At 40.1% G+C, this 26,719-nt stretch overlaps 1 protein-coding gene across 1 annotated transcript in view; it reads left to right on the forward strand.

The window, feature by feature from the left end:
• Nucleotides 1-281: 281 nt before the first annotated feature.
• cep192 (centrosomal protein 192) overlaps nt 282-26,719 on the forward strand; it is a 40,613-nt gene continuing 14,175 nt past the window's right edge. Inside the window, exons 1-34 of the mRNA XM_069655774.1 lie at nt 282-485; nt 792-902; nt 1,297-1,454; nt 1,673-1,734; nt 2,265-2,400; nt 2,540-2,655; nt 2,770-2,859; nt 4,173-4,325; nt 4,426-4,576; nt 5,381-5,589; nt 5,844-5,966; nt 6,139-6,294; nt 7,052-7,322; nt 7,440-7,589; nt 7,804-7,868; nt 10,707-10,931; nt 11,420-11,561; nt 11,695-11,777; nt 11,859-12,146; nt 12,950-13,805; nt 13,954-14,071; nt 14,223-14,379; nt 14,661-15,348; nt 16,080-16,268; nt 16,528-16,676; nt 16,850-17,080; nt 17,204-17,329; nt 17,678-17,818; nt 18,016-18,079; nt 19,815-19,954; nt 24,976-25,068; nt 25,472-25,590; nt 25,964-26,161; nt 26,606-26,696. Coding sequence (XP_069511875.1) covers nt 313-485; nt 792-902; nt 1,297-1,454; nt 1,673-1,734; nt 2,265-2,400; nt 2,540-2,655; nt 2,770-2,859; nt 4,173-4,325; nt 4,426-4,576; nt 5,381-5,589; nt 5,844-5,966; nt 6,139-6,294; nt 7,052-7,322; nt 7,440-7,589; nt 7,804-7,868; nt 10,707-10,931; nt 11,420-11,561; nt 11,695-11,777; nt 11,859-12,146; nt 12,950-13,805; nt 13,954-14,071; nt 14,223-14,379; nt 14,661-15,348; nt 16,080-16,268; nt 16,528-16,676; nt 16,850-17,080; nt 17,204-17,329; nt 17,678-17,818; nt 18,016-18,079; nt 19,815-19,954; nt 24,976-25,068; nt 25,472-25,590; nt 25,964-26,161; nt 26,606-26,696 — 6,222 coding nt within the window. The 5' untranslated portion in view covers nt 282-312. The remainder of the gene's footprint in view (nt 486-791; nt 903-1,296; nt 1,455-1,672; nt 1,735-2,264; nt 2,401-2,539; nt 2,656-2,769; nt 2,860-4,172; nt 4,326-4,425; nt 4,577-5,380; nt 5,590-5,843; nt 5,967-6,138; nt 6,295-7,051; nt 7,323-7,439; nt 7,590-7,803; nt 7,869-10,706; nt 10,932-11,419; nt 11,562-11,694; nt 11,778-11,858; nt 12,147-12,949; nt 13,806-13,953; nt 14,072-14,222; nt 14,380-14,660; nt 15,349-16,079; nt 16,269-16,527; nt 16,677-16,849; nt 17,081-17,203; nt 17,330-17,677; nt 17,819-18,015; nt 18,080-19,814; nt 19,955-24,975; nt 25,069-25,471; nt 25,591-25,963; nt 26,162-26,605; nt 26,697-26,719) is intronic.

Consider the following 26,719-nt stretch of genomic DNA (forward strand, 5'->3'; position numbering starts at 1 on the left):
GTAATTAGCCTGTTAGTTTGTTTTTCCCTTTTTCAATCCTAGAAAACGTTAGGCAGCAGTGTACAGCTGCAAAAAAACAGCAACCGTGAACATGTCTTAAAACTTATTTGGAAACAACTTACTTTTGTTCCCCACAGTTGTTTGGTAGAATCAACGAACAGATAATTACCTATTCACATGCATTGAGTTCTCCAAGTAACACGAACGTGCCTTTTTTTTCTATTTATTTTCCCCGACATTACAGATGGTCTTCACTTGAACTTCAGTAAAGCCATATTTGGCCATCACTGTTTTCATCCATTCAAAAAAAATATGGCAGACAGTTTTTACAAACTGGAAGATGAAGCCTTCCCCAGTTTTCTCTGCAAGTCTCTGGACAGCACCAGTGGCCGCGCCACACTGGTGAATGTAACATTGGGTTCAGGCCCAGGACTTCCAGTGGCTGCCTCTACAGTGGCTAAAATTAGACCTGGATCTGACAACAGGTGCGAGCATGCTTCTACTTTGGACAGATGTGGCTTGTTTTAAAATCAATTGAGTAGCTGACAGTGGATGCAAAAAAGTATTTTAATTGCTATTTGGGAGGGTTTACAGTATTTGTAGCATTCAAATGCTGCTGGAAAAAGGATGTCTTGACATCCAACTACTAGTAGCAGCAGTACATCATGACGAAATATTGAGCTAAATATAGAACTGCTTGTGGATACATGTGTGACCATGATACAGAGCTGCTTTGTTTGTTAACTACAAGATGTTTTGTGAAAGCAGTGCTGTGTACTGATGCTTTACAGAGGAGATCCTGCTGATGCATCATATCTGGAGGATAGAGCACTGCAGCAGGCCAGCTCACATTCATCAGTAGGAGAACAGCCAAAGTTTTCCCTTGGCTTCAAAGATGATTTGTAAGTATATACATATACACGTGTAGATCATAATGCTGATTTATGTTTATTAGTTTTGTCTGTGGCACTTACTTACTTGTTGATTTCCATTATTATTACATTATTGAATGCAATTCAGAAGCTTGTCCACTACATGCGTAAGCCATGCTATAAAATTAATGTATTTGTAATGTAGATTCATCTTTGTGTGTGTCCAATTAATTTCACTAGTACTTTTACATTTATGTGCTCCTGGAAGAGAGGGATCTAATGACAGTCTTTCAAACTAAATGTATGACAGTCTACTTTTGATGCATTATTTGATGATGCATTATTATTTGTATGTAGTTTACACCTTCTATATCGTGTAACACTTATGCCATCCTTATTATAAACATCACTGGCTGCATTACAGGGACAATGCGGATGACTTCATTGCAGCCCACCGTCTTTCAGACATGCTTGTTAAGATCGATCTTGATGAGAGTGCATTCACAAACCAAGGGTCCATAGTGGGGTTTCCTCCCACTCAGACAGGCTCAGTCCAAGGGCGGCCAACAGAACTTGGAACAGGTAAAAGCTGTTGCTCCTGTCTAGCTTTATAAGTACAACATGCCACTAATGCCCATCCTGAGACTAACGTAATTCAATACTACTACTTGGACATACAGTTAATTCATGCTTTTTGGTTTGATTTTTTGAATTGAAAAGCAGAAATTCTATTTATCAGAATAAAGAAATATTTTCTTTTGATGACATTAATGGACTTTTCCTCCTGTTTTCTCATACAGATCTGTCAACAGGGCTTCTGACGTTTGCTCAGTTTGGACGTAAAGATAGCATCGATGCAAAGGTAATTATTTCGGTGACTCTTGCATGCAGATTGACCAGTTGACTGTTGTACAATATATCTTCCAGAAATTTTTGGCTGGCAATATGGCAATTGCAATGGCAAATGTGATCACAATAATCTTTTACACATGGAATAAAATTGATCTTTATCATGATATACAATTTCACAATGCTGCCAGTTTGATGAATATCCTGATAATATTGGAACCCAGAAGAATCCAGACTATACGTATACCTTATTAACATGGACAAAAGTAGTCTTTTTTTTTAATTCTTTTTTTTTAAGTAAGACCAGTAAAAAATAGAATAAAGCAGATTAATGTTAAAAACCTCAGTATTTCTGAGCCCCCTCAGCAAAAACTAAATTTTAGGAGCAGCTGAGAAAGAAAAAAAACAATGAAATCGAAATGTATGTAGCAGTAGTTTTGGATTGGATTTTCCCCCAGCAAAATGTCTAATCTCCAACAAAACTATGATCAAGTACATTCTTTTATGTTGTCATTTTTTTCTTGCTGTTCCATACAGATTCAGCCTTTTCCAGCAACAGCTGAGGAGGACAATGTCCAGAGTGAGGGAGTGGACAGTGACCATTTCAGTGGCAGTAACTCAAGCTTCCTGGCAAATGAGAAGCTCATGTCTGTGGACAGCATGAACAGTGATATTACAGGTATGACTTTCAGTCATCTTTATTTTCATATTATTACATGCATATCACACTTTGTAGACCTCATCCATCTTTGACATTTAAGTGCAGGAAAAAAACGTACATTGATGTTGTCATGATGTGACTTGTGTTTGATTCCCAGATGATGACATTGATTCGAACAACCTGCCTGATGATGAGCTGGAGCTTTATTTCAATAAGCTGGTGCCTCCTGCCATGCAGAGAGGCAGAGTGGAGGGCCAGGAAATTCCTGCAACAGTAAGAGTCTTTTGCCCTTAAAATAGTTTTTACTGGTAATTTTCCATTCAGTTATCTTTTAATTAACTTAATGGATTTATCTCTGTCTCCATTGATATATTTCATTGTTCATAGGGACTGCCAGGTGCTGCTGATGACGTATCAAACCCAAGTTCTACAGAACCAGAACAGTATAGACACCACTTCCTTGATGACTACAATCAGGTGAGCACATTTAAACTCTGAGGGGGGAATTCACAGAGTAGATTGCGGCTGCTGATAGCAACATAAATTGTGCATCATTTGCCACTGCTATCTGCTCCGTCTGAAGGTCTGATTGACAAAGCAAATTGTACTGATGATATTCTGGCAAAAACACGCGATTAAAGTTTTGCAGCTCATGCCTGGCCCACACATAAAGATTTTTCAAATCTTAACAGATGTTGAAAATGTGAGACCTCACACATGACAACAAATAATGAAAGATTTTACAGTTTTGCTCCTTTAGTTTGTGGAGAGCAAGGATTATGCCAAAACGGCACACCACAAACTAACAGATTCCATTCATGAACAACCGACACTCACAACTAGAAATCTTGCAAAAATCTCGCAGTCAAACAAGACTTTAGAGTAAACAAACATTGCAGAATACGGGCAGGAAGAATTGGCGAAGTTAGTTTTTGGACTTTTGGACTTTTTATTGAAAATTCAGGAAGAAAAGTGGATGAAGTGGTGGAGACGGCATGACCATGGGCTGCACATGTTACTTTATGTCTTTCGTTTGCTTTTGTCGCCATGGCTGCGGTAGTTGTGTGTCCTTCTTCAGTCAGCTTGCTTCCCCACTGACTAATGGTTCGTTCCACGTGACAATCCACAGACTGCGTGCTCTGCTATTATCGGGGCTCCCCCCACACAACAGGATAATGGATCTTCAGTATTGAACGTTTAATATTTATGATTTGAAATCGGTGTTGCCACGACGGCCTTCCAAGCAGATCAGGGGAAATAAAATGAAATTAAACGAGCCACGTCAGAAAGTCTGCAGACACTTGGAAAAAGTGTGCCAGTGTGTATCTGGACAGCCCAGACTGACCGATCTCCCAATTATAATAATAACAACAAGATATTATTTACAGACTGTATTTACCTACGTAACCTACATTGCTATAAGCGCTGGTGTTTGTGAATTAGACATTTTTTTACAATGAGGCTTGTGCATGGAAAGGGGCCAAATATGCCCTGAATGTATGCATATTGACTCATTTAAATACACATAAACAGCATAGGAGAACAGAAATGCCATTTGCACTGCAGCACAGTTTTGGGTGCATTTAAACCTTTGAGCGTGCTTTGAGAATTATTGAGAATTTATTGTCTTCCTGCCTCAAAATGCTGTTCAGTTCCATACATATCACCTCTAATGGGGATAAGTGAATGTGAAATGTGAAATGCCAGCCTTAAACTTATGTTCAATTTCTTATTGTTTTTTTGTAATGTGTCACTCCTGCTACCTTGTGTACCCTGCTACCTTCTCTCAGGAGGAATTCCGGATGCCAGATGTCCGTCTGGCTGCTACAGGTATGGACTCCTGTCCTGCTAGTGATGAGGACACTGAGGATGAGCTAGAGTCTGCCAGAAGAAACAACAATGCTTCCAGAACAAGGCTGCTCCCTAGCACCTCCAGACAACTGGTCAGAAATAGCAGTAATCTTTTTTTTTTTTTTTTTTTTTTTTTTTTTTAAACACATGTTGTTGTTTTTTATGTGTGTGTACATTTATATGCTGGTACAGGTTGGAGAGAGTAACCGTCCCAGCTTCAGGCCGGGATTAGAGGGAGGCAGTTCTGATGATGAGTCTTCAAGTGGCAGGGGTGGTCCATCTCTGACTGGGATTGAGCACAGGCGATCTGCTGAGGGACAAGTCATCAACCCTCCAGTCACAGGTGCAATATGCAGCTCTGCAAAGCCAAAATCTCATGTTCTTCTAACTCCAGAGCTTTCATTTAATTAGTCTGCTATGCAACTGCGATGGCATCACAAATGTTGAGTGAAGAGGATGTTATGGACGAGGATACATTTTACAGTGTTGGGCACTTATGTTAATTGTTATGTTAATTGACTGAGAACAAATTGAGTGAACATAATCTTGACTTGCACAAGACATATGTGGCCACATATGTACAAATGTAAGCCCCTCTCAATTTTTTTTAACATGGCAGGACAGTAAAGCATCCTTGGGTCTTCATCAGCATTAATGGGTCTGCGCCATAACCACTCCAGCATACACACATGCTGGCAAAATCTTGGAAATGGCTAAATCAGACATGGCTTTTTTTCTTGTTGTTTAAATTGACAGCAGAGAATCATGTGCTTATTAAAGATGGTGGACAGATTACCATTTGAAAACAGTCATGACTCTTAAGTGTTAAGCCATGTACCTGCACACTTAAATTAATTAACCTCGTGACTACTACATCCACCATGGATGTTTTGCTCAAAATGTAGTGTTAACAGAAAGAAAAGTAGGGAGAGTCCCCTGGACTCTTCAATGCTGAGTTTCTTATATCATACTCGCTATCTCATAGATACTTAGTATCTCATACTATCTCGTACTTGCCAACAGCATGTGGCTTCTTATTGACTAAATAAGGAGCTAATTCTTGGTATTTTTGAGACGGAATTTCCTGCCAGCCAGTCAATCTGCCCAATCTCTTCAAAGTGCTCTTGTTGTCATCGTATAACTTCAGGGGATGGAGGAGGTGGGGATGGGAGCAGCGGGAGTGAAGAAAGCGGAAATGATGGTGGAGTGTCGACCATCCCTTTCCCCATGACTAATGTCCAGACCACCTATGATGTCCTGCGTGGGCTGGGGATTGTGGGTAGCAGTGCTGTTGGTGAAGATGAGGATGGCGATCTGAATAATCTGCCAGGACATGGAAGGAACAGTCTCTCTGAGGTAAGAATAAGGCTTACTTCAGGCACATTATACTTTGATAAACGCAGGTGAAGCTTAAAACATGAAGAATAGCTGCATTCCAAGTATTAGCAATGTGGCTATTTGGGCTATCAAGGAAAAAAACGTGGTATCATCAATGTTAACAAACGCGTCAATGCTATCGTGCAGGTACAAACTTTAAGTCTCACAATTTTTTAGGTTTAAATATAGATTTATTTTTAGATCTGCTGCTTGATGTACATAATCTTTTGCAGATGGGTGACCGTGTGGGTCCTGTAGGAACTGGAGAGGCTAGCTCCTCTTTCGGAGCATCGGGGGGAACTTTGAAACTTTCTCCTGTCAACTGGAGCATGGTCCTGGACCGACAGGAGGCACTGGTGAGTACTGATTTATAACAAGTCTAATATCACCCAATAACAACCTGCTTTGAAGCACTGCACAATGAGAACACAGGGATGAAGTTAAAGCTACAGAGACTTGTGAGTACTAATGAAAACTGATACGTTTTTAAGGTTCTGTTTGCCGATGTATGTCTGATTTAAATGCCAGAATGCCATGGAGAGCACGGATTCTGGGCCCACCATTGACAGATTGTTGGACCCAGTCTACCTGAGGAGTGGAGCTGGACTTAAGAGGTCTCAGGACTTGGCAAACTTAACCTTCTCCCACCTTCAAGGCACCCAGGGGAGCTTCCACCTCTCCCAGGTACAATCCATAACCTGGAAAATCTGTTTTGTAAAGACCAAATGGGCTGTACTCAACTCATAAATTTGTCACTTTGATTCTGTTTGGCTGTTTGATTTTAAGCTTCCTATATTCAGTCTATTATTTTCAAGTTCATTGCCACATAAGACTCCAATATTAGCCTACATGAGTCTCATGTTTTACAACATATCCTGCCCACTTCTTTCTTACAGTTTGAAGTCATGTCACTATGGTTTTTGACAATAAGAAGGGTCATTTTGAGATTTATTTTGTAACTTTTACAGCCTGCCACACATTAGACGCTCCTACATTAGATTGTGTAGAGAGATATAGCTTAAAATCAAAAGAAGATTGTGACGAATGCAATTTGACGAGACATCTTCTCAATTGATGGTTGAGTCATAGAGTTTTTAGGGGCAACTCTTGATCTAGTGCTGTCAAAATTGGCCAAATTGGAACTATTTGAATATCTATTTTTGCGCAGGGCATACCAATACAACGAGAGACAAACTTACTTGCACAGATATATATATATATGTATGTATATATATATATATATATATATATATATATATATATATATATATATATATATATATATATATATATATATATATATATATATATATATATATATTTAAAACATGCCTTTTTAAAAGATCAACATAGGCTTCCTACACCGCACACACGTCCTACAATAGTCGAAGTTTTCATTTTTATGCAGCTGTTAAACCTTTGTCAACCATCCCGCACTCAGGTTGTACTCCCAGAATGTAGCGATGAGGACGACGATGGTGATGGAGTAGATGTGCCTGATGGTGCCAGGCCTTTCTTGGGTTTAAGGAATGGGCCTTGTGGTGATGTGACGGGTGCAGAGGCTTCAGCTGGTACTAGCGAGGACGATGACGATCCCCTTTCCACCTCCCTGGAACCCAAATATTTCTCCCAAAGCTTCCACCAGGACCAAGAAGATTCAGATGAAGGATGGAACCACTGCCCAGATAACATGGAGCTGGAGTTTCAAAAAGGTTAGCTTTATCTTAGACATTTAGATCTAAGACATTTATTGAGATCATAGTACGTGCTCAAACTTAATAGGTATTTATGTATGGTGAAGTATGTTAATAGCATTGCTTGTCTTTTAGGTGCTAATGCCACTCATGGTGTAGTGTACCAAAATGAAGAAGGGCAGTGGGTGACAGACCTCGCATATTACTCCTCCTTTGAGAAAGAAGTTGATGGGAAGACATCAGGGGAAGTTGGACCGTTTCAGACAGAGGAGTTTGTTCCCTCCAGTACGTATCTCTGAATTTCCATGACCTGGATGACTAAGAACCTTCAAAGTCCAATCCAAAAGGTTAACCAAATTCAGTTGCCTTTTGGATTAGACTTCGAACTTCAAGTACATAACAAGTCCACAGCTCTATTGTAATACTATGAGAACGTTGTACTGTGGTGTTTTACTCAAAACGGGAAAGAACCTGTTTGTCAATTTTGTCACCTTTGCAGGTGATGCTTTGGAAAAGATTGTTAAAGATCAAGAGGAATTTGAGAAGGAGCACCAATTCATCCAGGTATACACCAGTTCCACTTTTCTCTATTTTTTAAATTTTATTTAAATGGTACAAATGTCCACTTCGACTCAAGGATGAAGTTATTACAATTTGATGGTCAGAGGTCAATGCCACTGTTGAGCCCCAAAAAGTGTTTTTGGCAATAACAAAAGAATTAATACACTAATTATTACAAAATATTAACAAATATCGAATATAATAAATTGAATATTATGTAGCGTAAATCGGTCGATTAATTATTTAATAATTAATTAGACTCGTCATAGAATGCCTGCACTCTATATTGACGAGAAGTTAACTTTAACGTTAATTAAAAGACTTAACCTATCATAGGTATTTAACGGGGCACCACCCTATTTTGACAAAACAGGGAAAACATATAATTAGTTACCTAATTATTTTAATTCAGTCTCATAATCTGAAGGTTGCTACAGTTTAGAATTGAGTTCGTTTCGCGGTGTGCAGAGGCTTAGTACTTCACACAAACAAAGACACTTGAATCAGTTCTTTATAAATGAAGAATTTATTGACTAATATTACTACATACATGAGATAACTAAATATGGTGATGAACGTGAAATGATTGTAACAGGATGAATATGATGAAAGATGGATTGAAACCTGTTCAAAGGAGTGAAGTGTAGCAGCTGAGATATTAGGAGGTATATCGCCCAAAAGCTTATGCTAACCTTCCTAACAAATCTGTGACTAAAGCATCAACCCCAATATACAGTAAAACCAAAGTTAGACCTACTCGGAGGGTGAGGAGGGTCAACCGCGTTGCAGATGAGGCGTGTGGAGCGCATCAGGTCGACATGGCTTCAGGTGCCCTGGGTAGCATCCCTCGGAGGGGCGGCGCACGGCCGGTTCGGTCTCTCTAGATGATGACGTGCCGGTCAGTCCCGCGTTGCGGCCTGAGCCGGATGGAGGCTGAATGCGTCTTCTGGGCTCGGGAATGAGATTTTGTCCGAGCACCGGGGCTTGAGCACCGGGAGAACTACAGTCTGTACTTTGAGCAGTTCGGATCTAATGCTGGAGCAATGTTGACACGTGAGGTCTTCAGCACGGCAGAGTGCACGCAGGTTCTGGGCCTACTCGCGGGCAAAACTTTAAAAAGAGAAAGGGAAGAAGTTCCGGAGGAAGAGGGAGACGGTGGCGCTCGTCAGCGGCTGGGACGAAGGGTGTAGCACAGAAAGGGAAGAAGCAAGAGAAAAGTAAGAGAGCGAGAGAAGTTGTCACCTCTCATTCAAAGGGTCTCTCCTTCCCCGGGGGGGGGGCGTCCGGGCAACGGCGCGACTCCTCATATCCGAGACTTTCTCTACTTATTAAACTATTTATTTCTACCCCAAAGTAGTTATCCTTATCCATATAACCTCCCCACATGTAATACCTCTGGATTCTCTGCTGCACATAGACTCCAACAAATGGATGCTCCAAAACTCTTTCTTCTCCCCAGGGCTCTGGGGTGTGATTAGTTTCTGTTGATCCACCGTCCCTGGATCAAAGCATGTGGTTCCTTATTTCCCCACAGCTAATCTTGTGAGACAAACATTAACTGACTGTAATCCCATGATTTACCAGATGATGTCCTTCCTCTGGTGTCTGTGGGATGTTGGTCCCGCAGACGAAGAGTTGTAAAGTTTCCCCTGTGGATAACATCTTTAATTTATTGGTCCCCAGAGCAGAGCTAGTGGTCTAGCTCTCTTCCTGGTGGGGTCAAATGACCAGGTCAGGCCTGGATCAGGCCTATCCTGATACCACGCTACAATTAGGTTCTTAGGTTGTCTGTCTATTGTTGTGAATGCAAGATTGTATGAACACCTTGGACGGATTTCTTCAAATCATCTTGGTCTCTTAAACGTATTGGCCATAACTCACTTTCATTTGCTATTATGACAAAATTTCACACAATGTCTAATAGAATAAAATGATTAAGTTGTTAAATTTTCCAGCTCAAAGTCAAGTAATTATGACATAAAGTCCTGGAAAAACAGTTTTCTGGCAATTATTCAAAGCCATGACACTAATCTTGGGTTTTCACCTTGAAGCTGTGGTGGTCGTCTAGATCTTCTGTGCTGCTGCTGGGTTGAGAATGTAAAGCATCAAAATTTAAACATTTCAACTGTCAGCTCATACCTGTCACTAGTAGGATATCCACATAAGCTCTGCAGAGAAAACTAGAGACAGAGAGACATCTTCTGGTCCAATGAATACAGCAGTGGCAGTGCGCACAACTCCAAAAATAAGTTACAAAATATCGTGCACGGTAGAAAAGCTCCGGCACTCACAGGATCATGTGAAACTTCAGCTTCATGCTGAAGATGGCATAAGAGCCGAAACGCGTTCAACCGGGACCCACATTAAAGTCAGTTTCACATGATCCTGTGAGTGCCGGATCTCTGCTGTTTAATATAGACCAACTTAAGCCATTGCTTTAAAAGCTCTTAAGAGGTGCTGTTGCCATTCGGTAACACATCGTTTTGTACACTACCTCATCAAAACAGGCCCTCTCCACACATGGAAAATATTTTTAAGCATTTTATAAGAATTACTGCTGAAAAAACTGAAAGAGGTGGGGCAAGCCTGTGTGTGCAGTAAAGGCCAGACGTGTAGAGGTGTAGGTGTGTCTGTGGGGGCCAATACTACAAAAGAGGAAACGGGTTGAGCACATTTATATTTTCTTAATAAACACTAAAATAAGGTGATGACTAAAGCAAAGATTTAAATGGTGAAATAAGAATTCATCTTCTTGACATAGTCGTAAAACCTTTTTCGCTACACTGTTTTTTGTAAAGTATGGCCTCTTATGACTTATTTTAAGCATTGCTGTTCATACAGGAGGAGCAGATTGAACCAGCCAGCAGCAACAACACCTTTCACAGTGACTCTTCATGGAAGGTTCCCACCAACAGCCACGTCCTAATGAGGGCTTCCCAGGTCTCCTCTGAGTTTCAACAGGGAGACCAAAGCTACTTGCGACTGTCTTTTGGGCAGTTTTTTGGACAACGCTCTGAAGCCCTTGGCTGTCTAGGCAACTCGGATGATGTGGAAGCAGTAAAACGGGTTAGTAAAACTAAAGCTCAAATTAAATACACTTTCTCGTTCTCTTGGTGGTTCTTATAGAGGCTGTTAAGAGGTCATACCAACATTAAGCGTAGATGTGTATCAACATTGATGTGCAGCAGGTGTTTGATTGAAGTTGAAGTCTAGCTGCCTATGTTCTTTTGTTTTTGGGAGGAGGGACTAAAAATGTTTGTCTCGTTTGACAGAAATAAATGAATAAAGAACAAATACATCTAGGAATAAATACCAATTCTGTACCTAGAAGATTTTTTGACACATACCTCTCACACTGAAGAGTACCAGAGACCAACAGATTTTCCCAGCTTTTTCCATGCAACATAGATTGCTGCAAAGACTGGCTAATTTATTCATTTAGGGGGTATTGGGGGGTACTACTCTAAAAGATAAAGACCCAAGTGGATGCAAGCTTAACTAAATATCTTTCTGAGTGGGAACTTGAATTACAAGCTCATTCTTTGTTTCCCCAGCCATCCTTTGGCTACATCATTACTTCTCCAGAGAAGAGGGAACCGTTCGCCCTAATTCACCCCGCAGAATTCTCAGCTAGACACGGGTCTCCACAAAATGACACCACCAACCTCAGTGAAGCAGACAAGACACTCAACCCAGGTGTGTTCATATTATTGCTGACGCTAAAGAATAATTTTCTAAGCTCACATTACAGTGTGTAATATTTTTGTGTTTTGCCTATTTTAATGTGATTTAAACTGTTTTTGACTGTTACTCTTGACCTCCCCTGCAGAGGACCTGGACAAAACTCTTGAGGCTCCATGTGAAAGGATGTCACCGAAAGATGATACTGACCCAGAACCATGTGCACAGGAGGTACTATGATCTTTGTCTTATTTGAATGTATCCATTACTGTACAGCTGTAGGGCTTTCTAACAAATACTTCTCCTCTTAAGGACCCTGCTAATGGAGCTGCACTGCCTGACCACACTCAGCACTCTGCATCAGAGTCAAGCTTCAGTAATCAAAGCAGTGTGTCTCCAGACAATAACAGCAGCCATCTGATGAGTATCAGCACAATTGCTTCAGCCATTGCTGACGCTTCCATCAGCACTGACCCATCACAGCTGGCTGCCATGATCATGGAGCTGTCCAAGAGGAGTAGGGGGAGGACTCAACCTGAGGCCACAGCTCCTGGTGGACCTGCTGTCAACTCCACAGAGGAACCACACTCAGCTGAACATGTAACTCGATGGATTTTTTTCATATATTGATCTGACATTTATTTCTATGTATTTTGAGTGGATACATGCTCTGCCAAGTGCTCTCAGTTATATTATGAGAGAATGTTTTGCAATCATCTCGTGTAACCCACTAAAAGTTGGTGGTATTGTCTGTATACTGTATGCAGAGATCCTGCCCTCTGCCCAAAGGTTGACATCAAGAAATATTCCAAACACAGCAAAAAAGGAACATGCAAGCAGTGATGCCCCCAGCCAAAAACAGCATGTGTGTTAGGACTCAAATCATTGCTGTCTCTATATTACGGTGCAGGATGAAGCCTGGCTTTAAAAGTTTATCAGTGCTTTAGAACATAACCAGTATAAGACAATCTTTGCACTTGACCAATGTAACTTGTTGAGCCATTGAGGAGAGACCAACTTTAAATGCATTTACGTTTAAAAACAGCAGCTGACAAATCCTACTTATCATGCCTTTAACCAAAGACTAGTTCCCCTACTCCAACATTTCATATTATCAAATACTTTGATCCTTGTAGTAGTTTTTATTACAAAGGCCTCAATAGAAAAAACACATCAATAATCCCTTGTTTACCATCCTTCTTTAGAGCTACACACAAAATAATGTTTGTTTGCATTTTGTGGCAATTTAACAAATTGAATTATGATGAGTATTTGTGATGCAGGAATTTGCAACCAACAATAGCTCTTCAAAAAAACTATTGAGTGTTATCCATGATTTCCTGTTCAAATGTTCTTAAGAAGAACAACTAATATAAAAGAGCAATGTTTTTCCCCCTCTATAGATCCTCCTTGACGCAGATCCCAGAGCCATGATGGACACACTCCAGAGAAGCACCTGTGTTGGAGAGCTGAGTGGCTTCGACATGGAGAAATATTTGAAAAAGACTGACTTGTCAGGCAGCAGTGATGCTTCTGTTGCACACACTACCTTTGACCTGACAAGCTGGGCTGAGAACTTCAGCTGCTCTCAAAGGAACACCCTGGCAGGATGTCCTGAGGAACAGGGGAGCTCAGCTCCTAGAGTGGCTAGTGAATCTCAACAGAAGCCCACAAGTACAAAAATTGGAGATAAAGACAGAAGAGGAGAGAAAACATTAAACACAAGTTCACGTGCAGCAGCACTTTCCAATGCATCAACTCAAATTCATAAAGTTGACTCAAAAAGAAGCTCTATTCCTGGTTCATGTACACCTTTTAGCTCTGCCAGAAGATCTGTAGGATCAGGGCAATCTTCCAATCTCAAGCCCACTGCAGACAAAATGTCAGCATGTGATAACTCTGCTTTCTCTGCCACCAAGAGTTTTGGACGGATCCTTACAGAAAATGTAGCCAAGTCAGAAAAGCTGAATCCACAAGCATCAAACAGTATGAGTTCTTACCTAGAAGCATCACAATCTGGTTTTCAAAGAACTTCACCAGGGATGAGGAAGGGGCAGTCAGGCGCGCCTCTTCTTCAAGGTTCCTCTCTTCTGCCACAGAGGGAGAGTAGCGCAGGCCAGCAGCAGCACAATAGACTCAGTTGTTCTCCAGAGAAGAAACAACTGTTCAGGAACATAATGGCTGCTCCACTTACCTCTGTAGAGAAGCATGTTGGATTCTCTTGCCAAAACACCCAGCCTCCACTAGATTCGGGATCTGGTGAGTAAAAAAACAGGAAAATGGCTTCTGACTTGAACATGCATGATCAGTAGCCTTCATATTGTACACAACTGGAACACTTAACCCCTATGAGAATATTGAGATGACACCATGACTGTGTATGTTAACAAAAAACTTTGTTTCTCAGACCTGCCGAAGGGTTTTTCTGAGCCCTATACAGAGGAGACACAGTGCAATTTCAGACCATCCACCTCTCCGCTTACCCACTCCTCTCCAAGTCAGACCTCCATTCCCAGTGCAGATTGGTACTGTACCACTTGTGGACTCTCAAAATCAACAATACTGAATAATAGCTATTGTTATTGTTGTTTTTATTTATTGTTCTTATAAAGTTAGTGTAAAGTTATCTTTAGTGGCTTTAAATTAAATTGAATCTTGAATGTCTGTTTTTCATAGTTTGGGGTCACCTGCGTCGTCCAGTGGAGGTCTGCCAGACAAACGTCCAGTTCTTGACCTGTCCCCTCAGTCCACCTGCTCCAGCCCTAGTATCAGCAGACTAACATACATTTCAATGAATGACGGCACTGTCATACCTACACCTGAGAGGCAAAAGGTACAGTAGGACAAACTAACTGAATACTTAACCTTGGCTGCAACAGCACTTTAAAGTTCCATTCCTGTTGCATGAGACATGAAGGTCTGTAGTCGGTCAAATTAATGTTACATTGCCAGCTCGCTATTATTGAGACATTTTTGTTGACGTAATCTTCAACAGTGCAGTTTTAGCAGTAATGTTAATATTGCAGACTCAAGTTAAATTGTACAGCACATTAATGCAGTTACGCAATTCTTGGTGGTTGTATATAATGTCTCTGCTTGTTTGGCCCTCTCCAGAATAACTGTACCATGGCACTCAGCACCACCATCATCAGATTCAGTCCAACTCCACCTGTGGAACCAGATGCACAGGCTAACCTTGATATTCCCGGCCAGCCCAAAAGCTTGGACCAGGTGCAAGCAAAGCATTCTAAAAGTTTGGACTTGCTACCAGCACAGCAGTGTAGAAGTCCAGAGCCATTTTGTAGTGGTTCTGCTCTAACTTGTACTCGCAGCCAGAGTGAATGTAACTACCACTGCCCTGAAGACGGAACTAGTGATCTCTCTGCAGGTTTCAGGAACCATGGGCCCCTCACTGAGTCCAATGTTAGACAGCTCACTAAAGTGGACTCGGGCTATTGCAGTAATCTGAACATTCAGCAAACAAGCAGTGCTGCAGCTCCACATAGCTCCCAGCAGTGGGGAGCTACTGGCTCAGTGTCATCGTCTGTGTATGGTGGTGGCCTTGGCATGCCTCCGTCCTACACAGCGGAGGGACTTCACTATGTGCCCATCCCTAGCTTTAAGCCCCAATCTGCTGGAATGATTGATCTACCTCACCAAGGAGATATGCAGTCCCTACCCAGTGGACATTCTCTCTTCAATGCCCAGCTATCCCAATATTTGGGACCAGAGGCTTTATTACATCCTGGTGTGTATCATGTTGGAGCAACAGGAAATGGTGTCTTCAGTGTGTCCTCTACAGGCATGTCCTTTCTCTCTTCTTTCAAAAATAATGGTGATTGATGGTAAAATATTATGGAAAAATGTTATCAAACAGTTAATGATGCAAAATTATGATTAAAAGCACAATGAGAGGGATTTTCCTCAAAACAAAAAACAATCATTTGACAGATACAAAAATATATCCTCTCAGTCATCACTTCTGATCCACATGTGTGGCAGTGTCTGTATCTGTGGAGAGCTGGCCCTCTGACTGTAGTCTTTTGCTATGTTTGGGAGGTTTGTTGTGTGAATAATTAGGGCAGTTAGCCCCAAGCCAACAAAAGTTCGCAGTTAAGGACTCCAAAAAATGTAGCAACCAGGTTTAGTCACGGTCTCTTGCCTCTCAGAGGCCTCACAGTGGGCAGGATGAAGCTTGGTTTTGGCTGAATTAACATAAACTCTGACACCATTAGAGTTGTGTGACATGGTTTGGGATACTTATATTAACACCATGAAACAATAAAAAAAAACGTTTAATTTCTTTTAATGATTATAATTACTGCGTTGTCCTCACTACCACACTCCCTTCCACATTCACTCATTACATCGTCAACCACCATTGCTCCCTGTCTCACTCGTTGAGCCAAGGAGACGGGCCGACTTTGAATGGTGTGTTTACGAACAGCAACTGCTAGTTTCTACTCATTCTGCCTTAAACCCATGAGGTATACTTGCTAAATTGATTACACTTTTTTTGTCTTTTTCTTTCAGGCATACCAAACAATAATCTCATGGTGAGACACGCCCATCACACATCCGGTCCTCTGGGGATGTCAGGGGCTGTTGGGTCCCATAACCTCCCTAGAGTGCAGTGCCAACAAGACATGGGAATGATGGGAAAACCCTACGACCGTTATGGTGCAGAACCCATGGTGGCAGGTGGTCTTGAGGAACTGAAAGGTAGCAACTTTCCTTTACCCATTTTATTATACTGTGTACACTCTAAAGACTGTAGTGAGATAAGACAATCTTTGAAATGTTGCGGGCAACATTCTTTGACTTAGAGAGATTTTACCAAGCAATTTAACTAATTGCTGAATTAATAAGTAATAATGTTTACGTGTTTACATCTTATAATATTAGTAAGTGCACAACTTCTACTGCAAAAAGGAACAGCATTTCCATGTATTAGCTATCCTCTCTCCACTGTCATCCTCAGGCCAAGTGATGGTGCAAGAGGAACTGCGGTTCCCTCACACCTGCTGTGTAGGCATCGCTTCACAGACCTCCCTTAGCCTCTTCAACCCCTCTGAGAGATGGCAGCAAGTGTCAATCAATGTCACCAGCCTGGCCATTGATGGAGAGAAGGTGAGCAGAAAACTATTATTATTATTATTATTATTTTTATTACTACTAAATTATTTTATATAAAATGGTGTCAAAAAAAACCTTAAATGTCACATAGTGAGTATTTGTAAAGAGGCTGGCCTAAAACTCGACAACAATAACTTTTTATTATATCTTCCATCTATATCCTATAGGTTGAAAGCCTGCCGTACCAATGGCTGATAGTCAAGAACAAGACCATCATTGGCCCTAAGAGCACAGAGGAACAAAAGGTGTTGTTCATCCCTCCCCAGGCTGGTGTCTACCAGTGTGTCCTTAGTGTTTGCTCCTGGCCTGCGTCTGCTGAGACAGAGGTAGCTGCCAGGGCCAATATCTTTGCTAAAAGGGTTGTGCTGGTTGCCATAGCGGAGAATCCAGCATTAGAGGTGAGGTCCTCCAGTTTAAACATCACACACACAGCCAAAAATAGGGCAACGTAAAACACAAAATAGTCAACGATATATATAAAAATACTTTTTTTCTGATCCAAAAATCATTTTGATTCTCAGATTGAAGTAGGCAAATCTGGCTGCCTGGATTTTGGAGACCTACCCGGAGGCAGTGCAGAATCACTTCCTGTCAAACTACTCAACCGTACCCATGCTACGGTGCCAATCCGTCTGGTCATCAGTGCCGTGAGTCAAGATAGTACATTTCTACATATTGTTAAACCACATACTGATCCCCAACAGTGATGCAATACCATCCAGTGGCATGTGGTTTATACATGATACAACTATGTATTCCCAATACACAGGGAATGTGTTTGAATTTGTGCCTGGGGGTATGTGATGTTTAGCATATAATACACCCTTGCTCATCTCTAAGTTTAGGCTGTACTGTATTTTGCATAAATCAGGCCTTTCTGTTTCTACTTTAACTTAATCTTCAGAGGTTCTTTTCCATGCAAAGCAGCGGAAACACTATAGCGAGCATAATAGATAATATTTGAGTGCTTCACATTTTACATTCCATTTGTCCAGAACGCTGCAGCCTGGCGATGCTTCACCTTCTCTAAGCACCCTGTTACCTTGTCATCTGAGGGACCACAGCAGGATGGACACATGACTCCAGTGTCTTCTCCCTCTGTGATGAATCACGTGATGCATGCTAGCTACGGAGAGGTCAGAATTGCCAAAATCCTTAAAACCTTATTTAGCTTGTAGGTCATTTGTAATATTACACAGGCTTTGTTTTTGTTTCATATTTTCTGCAAATATTGCTGAGGTAATTGTGGTGTTCATTCATGTTTCATTTCTGCAAGAGGTGGAACATTAAGGTACTACATGTAAAGCAATCTCATGTCCAATCTCACCTTTAGAACCCACAGAGCTTCGTGGCCTGGGTTCACTTCAAAGCCCCTCAGAAGTACACAGCCTCTTCAGGTAATTAAGCTGCATTCAATTTTTACGTTTCTTAACCTATGATAATCTAAGAGACAGTGGGCCTCATGCAAGAAGCCATATATGAACAAATGTTCTCTTGTTTTTGATCTTATCTACGATTTTTTCTTATTTTGTTTGTACCCATTGGTTTCTGGGATTCACCAATGTTTTCTTATTTTTTCTTGATTGGTAGAGAGCACTCTTAACCAAGATAAGAAAAAAACACACTCTGGTTTTCACAGTCCACACAAATTGTTGTCCAATACATGGAAATATACGTTTTAAAATTGAGAAACACAAAAAAATGCATCATATAATCAAATTTAGATTATGTTTTTAGGGGAATTATAATGATTGGATTATTACATTTTTGGGCTATACAGATACTTTTGGTCAATTGATCCCATTTAAGACTATAAAAACCCTTGGATGCTTGTGTGCTTTCCACTTCTGAATGGATTACATACTGCTGTTGGATGCTTTGGCCATCCAGGCCTTATGCAGAGAGTGCACTTTGAGAGATTGCACAGATAATTATTTTTTTCAGTAACTGGGTGTCCCTCGGCTGACACGGCATTCACAGCATCACAGATCTTTTGCCATTGCTGCATTTTTGATGTACCTGTATCGCAGTTCTCAGCTTTGTTGTATTTGGCGGCACCTAATGATGATAAAAGAAAATTGTGGGCGCACGTACATTTTTCTTTGGATTTTCACTTCTTTTTGATCTGTAGTCATTGATCTTTTCTTTGTTTGTTCAGCCTGAAAAGCAGCCGCTTAGCTTCACCTACCCTCTCTGGCAGACCAACCACTACTGGTTGATGGTAAACATGTCACTAACTGGTCACCGCTTGTGATTTCTTTCCTTGAAAGTCGCCACAGACACCCTGTCCATAATAATACTATATACTGTAAATGCAAAGACTTTCATGAGTGGGCCATAGGCTCAGTCACCATTGTGATACCTCATTCGGCGATAGATGGTAAATGGACTAAATGGACTGTACTTATATAGCACTTTTCTAGTCTTTGCGACCACTCAAAGCTGCTTTTACACTACATATCACATTCACCCATTCACACACTGATGGCAGAGGCTGCTACGTAAAGTGCCCAACTGTCAATCAGTTATCACGTTCGTTGGCTATGCCACTGGGAGCAATTCTGGGTTCAGTGTCTTGCCCAAGGACACTTCGACATGTAGCCTGAGGGAGCTGGGGATCGAACCTCCGACCTTCCAATTGAAAGACGACCGACTCTACTGACTTAACAGACATTTATTGAAATGGAAATCTTCCAAATAATATCTTTAAGTTGATTTAAAAGGAGGAAGTAGGAACTGCTGTAGTTCTTCTTACTATCTTTTTTTGGTGGCATGTTTTCTTCTCCTTGTGCTCGATTTGCACACGGCACAACATGCACTTATATAGTGTATAAGATGCATAACCTATGCTAACTACAAAAATCAACCATGCGTCTCCAATTTGAGATCAAGTGGGATTCATCATTCAGCTCTCCTCGGTAAAAGCAGATGGGGATGGTTAAGAACTTTTGGTGCATCCAGCTTCGTTGACTTCTCATATTTTTGCTCGTAACAGAAATTTAAGAGACTGTTGCTCCATGCGGCCCAATGTTTTTTTATATTTGCATTAACATTTTCCTGTGGTAAAAATACAATCACAAAATGTACTTCTATACTGGTAAAACTAACTCTCCTTGTGGTGGTTCTTGTCAGGTGAGCTTGGTCCAGCACAAGAGTACAGTGCTCGGGTGGACATTGAAGTGGACTCTCCTGGTCCGAGTCATGTCATTAGGAGTATTCCCCTCAGGGCCAGGTCTGGAACTGCAAGGGTCCACGCTCCCAAGGACCTGCAGGTAGTCAAGCTGTCGTACTATTTTGAGAATGATCATGTAGCACTGCCCACCACTATTTTGCAAAGCCACTGTTTTGTATGTCTTGTGACAAGAAAGTCTTGTTAGCAAAGAGAGACTGGTATGTTTCGAAGCCCAATTGGATTTAACTAGCAAAACATTCTTCCAGCACAATGTATAATTAAAAACCATTTAAAAAAGGGAAGCCCACACAATGTGACTATTCTGATTCGGTTAATTGTCGATGTTGGTATGTAATGATCAGGGGTGGGAATTACAGGGTAACTCATTGGCGCATTCCGTATCATGTATTGTATCCTATCATATCAGCGATTCTGCGATAATTTATATATTGCAAGACAATCACATAATGATACATCACAATATCTGATTAACTGAAGAATACAAAAGGCCCCTAAAAAGGTAAAGTGCAGGATAAATGTATTAATTCACTGCAATTTGGTGTCAGTTTCACAGATTTGGACACCAACTGAGATGAAACGGTGTTCATGTTTTCAGTATGTAAATACATTTATAGAACAACTGTTAGAACAAATGAGGACTTTGGATTTGAAAGTGGCTGATGCATCTCTTAACTTCTTTTCACCGCTGTCTGACACTATCCCACTGTCTTCTTCTTTTATCCTGCTGTCAACTTCTTCTTTGGGCAATTAATTTCCGTTCACGTTACCCTCATTCATGTTATAAGCGCCACCACGAGGAGTCATGAAGAAGTGACGCAGTGAGTCAAAATTGCAAGGAAATCTGTAAAGAGCGCCATATATTTGTCATTTAAAATATCATTACTTGGTGCTAGCCTATTAATAATTGTATTGCACGAGTCAGGATGACGATCTATTGCGGTATTGATATTTTGTCCGACCCCTAGTAATAATCAGTAACAGGTAAGAGTCACCCTGCTCTTAACAGTCAGAACAGGATTCGAATTGGTTAGAGATTTAGTTAGTTGTAGTCCTGCTTTGCTCTTGAGATTGCAGGAGGACATGCTTAAAACCAACTAGTCCTATTCTGCGAGTCATTCGCACAATTTCCAAGTCATGTTCTATTTTCAAAATAAAAGTAAAACAGACTTTCCCAGAGAAAGGGTGTGTCTTGTAATTGTTGCACATTGAAAAGTAGATATTTACCAAGGCTTATTTTGAATTCTCCAAAGCAAATCATGGTGATCATTTGAACAATTTACATAGCACCAGGCAGTGAAGAGACTGAGCCTTGAGTTTACTTACCACCATAAACCTTGATAAAGTACTTCTAAGCACACCTGGCCAGTCACTGTGCAATGTGTATGTGTGAGTTTGAAAGTTAAACTGATCAGATGCAGAACTCCTAATTTTTGCCATATATTGCCTTTTACATTTTAAAGTGCAAAAAAAGTATGTAACAGTCTATCACTCTGCAAATCAAGATCAGACTTTGATCAAGAAATCTAACTCTGGTGAATGACTTCTGGTGGCAAGACGTGAGGAAGCCAACTCCTGCCACGCGCTGTTCCTTTCAAATGAATGAATCGGAAATTAAGGTAGACCCCTCATCTGAGGGGGAGGGGGGAGGGGGAGGGGGAGTTTTGGAAGAGGGTTGTGGGCCTAGTGGGAAGATTCTGGCTTAAGGAGAGGGAGGGTAGGGGAGGTTGGGAACATGCTGGCATTAAAGTGAGTGGTATCCTGAGCACTGATGTATGCCATTTCCTCTTATGTTACTTACCATTATTCTCTCTCTTTTTTTGTTTTCCCATTTAAAATAGTTTAATGGCATCAGGTTTATCTATTTTATCATGGAATGTACAGGGCATTAACGAAGCGAAGAAACGTTGTAGTTGTTTACAGATATTAAGGGGAAAAAGGTAGACATTGCGCTGCTACAAGAAACCCATTTGATGCAGCAAGATATTACTAAAATTAACAACACTATATTTAAAGTCGTAGCATATTCATCAGCAAACAATAAAACTAAGGGAACAATCATATTAATTGCTCTAATCTTCAAATTGATGTTGTAGGGAAAGGCAGTGACCAAGAGGGAAGGATTACTTATGTTGAAACTATTATCGAAGGGGAAAAAGTTGCTTTTCTTTCAGTATATGCTCCCAATGTGTATGATAAATCTTTTTATTTATCTTTATACCAAATTCTCCATAAAATCAATCAATTTAAAGTCTTTTTAGGGGGTGACTATAATACAATTATTGATCCCTTAATGGATAAAACAACTAAGACTAATGTTTCCCCAAATACTTTGGTGCTACGTAATTTCATTTCAGATTATGGTCTTTTGGATATATGGAGAACACATAATCCCAATATAAGAGAGTATACATTTTATTCGGGCATACATGGTTCCTTTTCGAGGATAGATTATATTTTTGTCTCCTCTCAATTGGTTCATCGAGTCCATAAAGCAGATATAATACATGTCTCTGTCTGATCACCATGCGAATTTGTGTGTTCTCTCGCTAACTACATTTCCCAGTCATGTTAAACCGCCAGCGTGTTGCACAAGTCTTTTGGGGAACTCTGACTTTATTAATCAGTTTAGAGAAGGGTTAAAGGAATTCTTATCCATTAATAAAGGCTCGGTCTCTGATGCTACAATTCTGTGGGATGCCACAAAAGGTTTCATACGGAACACAGAATGCTTCAGATTATTCAGATTTGCGCACAAAAATAGTTTCTCAATTTAAGTACCTTGATGGTGATATCTTCTCTACTCTTGACAAAATTATCAATAATAATTACAAACAATTAACTGACTCTGTCAAAGGGGATCTGGAGAGATGGCTCAATCATAAATCATTGTCATTATGTAGCTGAACATCAGTTGTTAATATGATGGTCTTACCTAAGATTAATTTTTTATCCAGTATGCTGCCTTTACCTCCACCTGCCGGCTATTGGAACAAGATTCAGAGTCTCGTATCAAAATTTCTGTGGACAGAAAAATGACCAAGACTTAAAAACACAATACTGCAACAGGGCAAACGGTTAGGGGGATTCGGATTGCCCAATTTTAATTTATATTATTTGTCATTTATGCTCTATCCTCTTAGAAATTGGTATTCTCAAGACTCGAACACTTCCTGGCCGAACACTTCTTGGCTCCAGATTGAACGTAGTATTTTCTTCCCTTACAAATTGGAAGACTTAATCTTTTGTGGTTTACCTCCCGGATATTGCCAATCAAAATTTGGCCCTATAATTGCCCACTCATACAGATTTGGCAACAAGTGGAGAAATTAGGTAACTGGGAGATGCAGTGGCACACTCAGACACCAATTTTTCGAAATAATTTATTCTGCTTGGGGAGGAAACCGATTATTTATCCTCCATGGTCTAATTCTGGTATCCGCATTTTATCTCATGTTATAGATGGTAGAGGCCTAAGATCATATGAGGATCTTAAGAGCACATATAATTTACCCAGAACATCCTTTTATTTTTACTTACAACTGAGAAATGCTATTTTAGCTTATGGAGTTCCATGTAATACTTCTCTTCCTGAACATTCGCTTCTTAAGCTTTTATGTATTAAATCTAAATCAAGAGGTTTGGTATCCACTCTATATCAAAAACTGCAAGAAGCTAAAAGTTATACATTTGGGGTGACCAAAGTATGGAATGTGGACTTGAAGGAGTGGAAGCAAGTTATTGACTGGAAGAGAGTATGGGGAAATATTAAAGTTACGTCACGAAATTTTAATTATCAAATGATCCATTACCAATTTATTCATAGACTTTATTTCACCCCCAGGAAACGCTGTCAACTTCATCTCTGTTCTACTCCCATCTGCTTTTTGTGTAATAGTTGACAAATAGGAACTTATTTACATACGATGTGGCAATGTCCGGGTGTGGAGCTTTTTTGGTCTCAAATAGCATCCTTGATGGGAGATATAATTGGGGTCAGTATACCATGTAACCCGATTGTTTTGCTGTTAAATGACGATTCTCAATTACTGCTTAAGTTTTCTCAGAGAAGACTGCTGTTTTTAGGCTCGACAGCAGCAAAGAAAATGTTAAGACAGAGGTGGAAACCGCCACATGCACTCAATATCTGTCAGTGGATCGCCCTATTGCATGACATTATTACTTTAGAACTCTCTATTGCTCGATCAAATGGGGCTATAGCAGATAATATAGAGGTTCTGTCTATGGCAATTGAGAAGGTTAGGCTTAAGTTATACAGGTGAAACTGGTTGGCCAACAAGGTTTAGTCTTCTACATGTGTATGAAGATATAAATGTTTACGTAATTCTTTGTGTATGGATTTGTGTGAACAGATGTATACATTAATTTAGTATGTAGGTGTGTATGGTATACACCTATTTGGAAAGATACTACTAGCAGTATGAACTGATTGGATAGTCCTTTTCTCATTATTATTATTATCTTTTACCCCTGTTTTTGTTTAAATTTTTTTTAACTTTTTCCCTGTTAATCCTTAATATTTAATTATTATTTAAAGAGGAGAGGGAGGGATACAACTTTATTGTATTAATTAATCAAATTATTTTATTATTTATTTATGCTTATTTGTTTTCTTCTTTACGTTTAGATAGACTGAATCCAGCAAGGGGAGGGGAAGGGAGTAAGCCAGAGGGGTAAGGGAGGTACGGGCGGGATAAGGGTGGGATAATAGCTCAGATCTTTATTTTATCTTTTTCTTACACTGCCTGCAGTATACTTAATGAGATGTATGGTTGTATATGAATGTGAGATATGTGGATATGTGTATATGATTTAATGTGGGTGTATTGTTCAAAAGAAAAACATAATAATAAAAATTTGATCACAAAAAAAAAAAAAGAAATTTAACGTGTCAAGTCGGTTGACATTTTTTGAAAAAGTGAACAGACTTTACACATTAAATTTCTTGATCAAACAATTTATTTGACATTAAGTTTGACTTAAAAATAACCTTTTCTATCATCAGGTTTCATTCATTGTTTAACTTGTCATGGCCTTCTTTTGAGTTGGCACTCATCTGCTTTTTGAACTTCTTTTGTCTAGACTGTCAGCCTGTCTGCTCCACTGGGTAAATCTTGTCAACAGATGCTGCCATTAAAGAATGCAGGAAACATTGACGTGCAGCTGAAACTCAAGGTAATTCTGACCTTTACTTTTCTTATTAGATCTGGGATTTGGGTAAGCCTCTGTGACATTTTAATGCCCACACTGTGGCACATACAGAAGGGATTCAAGGATATTTTGGACCTGTTTATCTTATATTCTCAAATTTTCACTTATCACTTCTCTTTTCTGCTGTCTTCAGTTCTTTTTTTTTCTCCCTGCTCCTTCCACAATCCTTCTTTAATTCTTTCTTGGTTCCCCTTTTCATGTCTCATTAACCCACTCTCTCTGCTCCATCTCTCCTTCCATCTAGTTCTTCATCTTTTCCTCCTTGTTGCATCCAAACACTCATCCCATGTTTCCTTTGCTCCTTTTTCCAAATTTTATTTCCATGTTATATTCCCACTCATTGTATCTCCTTAATTTCTGTTTATAGCGCAGCAATGCTGAGGACAGTTTCTCTGTGACACCTGATGAACTGTCCCTGAGGGTGGGAGAGGAGCAAAGTATCATGGTCTCTTTCAAAGCGCAGGGCAGCAGGAAATATCAAGAAAGGTATACAAACAGAAACCCCAGTTCTTTCTGTCCATTACTTAATGGGTTAATGTTTAAAACCACCACATTTTGCTGGATGAGCTGAACGCAAATCCAACTAAAATTTACTTTTTTATGTTGTCACAGTTTGTGAAGTGATCACAGATGACCTGTAGTGAAGTATTGAATAACTGAGAGCCTAATGCATACTTAAAGCAAAAAAATACTTCAGGAAAATCCATTTATATGGCCTAAGTATGTTTTACTTTGGGTCTAAATGTCACCTTAAACTCTAAATTGTAATTGAATTGTAGCTTTAGAGAATCTTGACACCCCTTGTAATAATCTCAATTTACTAGTCAGGATTACCTTGGTGGTTCTTATTGTTTTGCAGCCTTCTCACCATCTTGGTGCTGCCATCAGGCCCTCAGTATGAGGTAACCTTGAAAGGAGAAGTCGTCCCAGAGAACTCTGGGAAACCTGCCATTCCCCCCGCTGCTGTCCTCTGTCCTGGTTTGGCCAATGATGTCCCTCCAATTCTTTCAAATAAACAATTTGTAGCCTGGGGAGGGGTCACTCTGGGACGAGCTGTGTAAGCAACTTTCCAGTTTTTCATTAATTTCACTACTACTTGGTTACAGAAAAACACTGTGGGTATCAATTATTCATGTAAATCAATAAAAAAACTCAAGGCCCAGTGGTCCATCTTATTCTATTAAGGCTTGTATAATGTTATTCATGAAGAGGGACAGAGGGTGTCTACAGGGAATGTTATTCCGCAGAAGCTATTTCAACATAATACCCAATTTATTTATCTCATTGAAGAGTTTAAGTAGAAAGAAAGCCAAACCTGTCAGGATGGATGTATTCTTTAAAGGTTTTACTGGGTCTAGGCTTGACTTGGCTATTGTATACACATTAAGATATTTAGATAATCACTGTCAATTTAAAAAAAAACATTTTCAAAGATATCAACTTTGAAATAGAACTGCACTTATTTATAACTACAAAATTAACTGCTGCCATTAATTTTCAGCCAACAGAAGCTTGTTCTAAGAAACAACTCAACCAACGTCACGCAGCAGCTACGGCTGCTTATACGTGGTCAAGACCAGGACTGTTTTCAGGTAGAGTGTAATATTTTTATACT

This window comes from Semicossyphus pulcher, unplaced genomic scaffold, assembly GCF_022749685.1.
Source record: "Semicossyphus pulcher isolate SPU_LCO1_2020_fin unplaced genomic scaffold, fSemPul1.0.p SCAF_9, whole genome shotgun sequence".
Classification (NCBI taxonomy): Eukaryota; Metazoa; Chordata; class Actinopteri; order Labriformes; family Labridae; genus Semicossyphus; species Semicossyphus pulcher.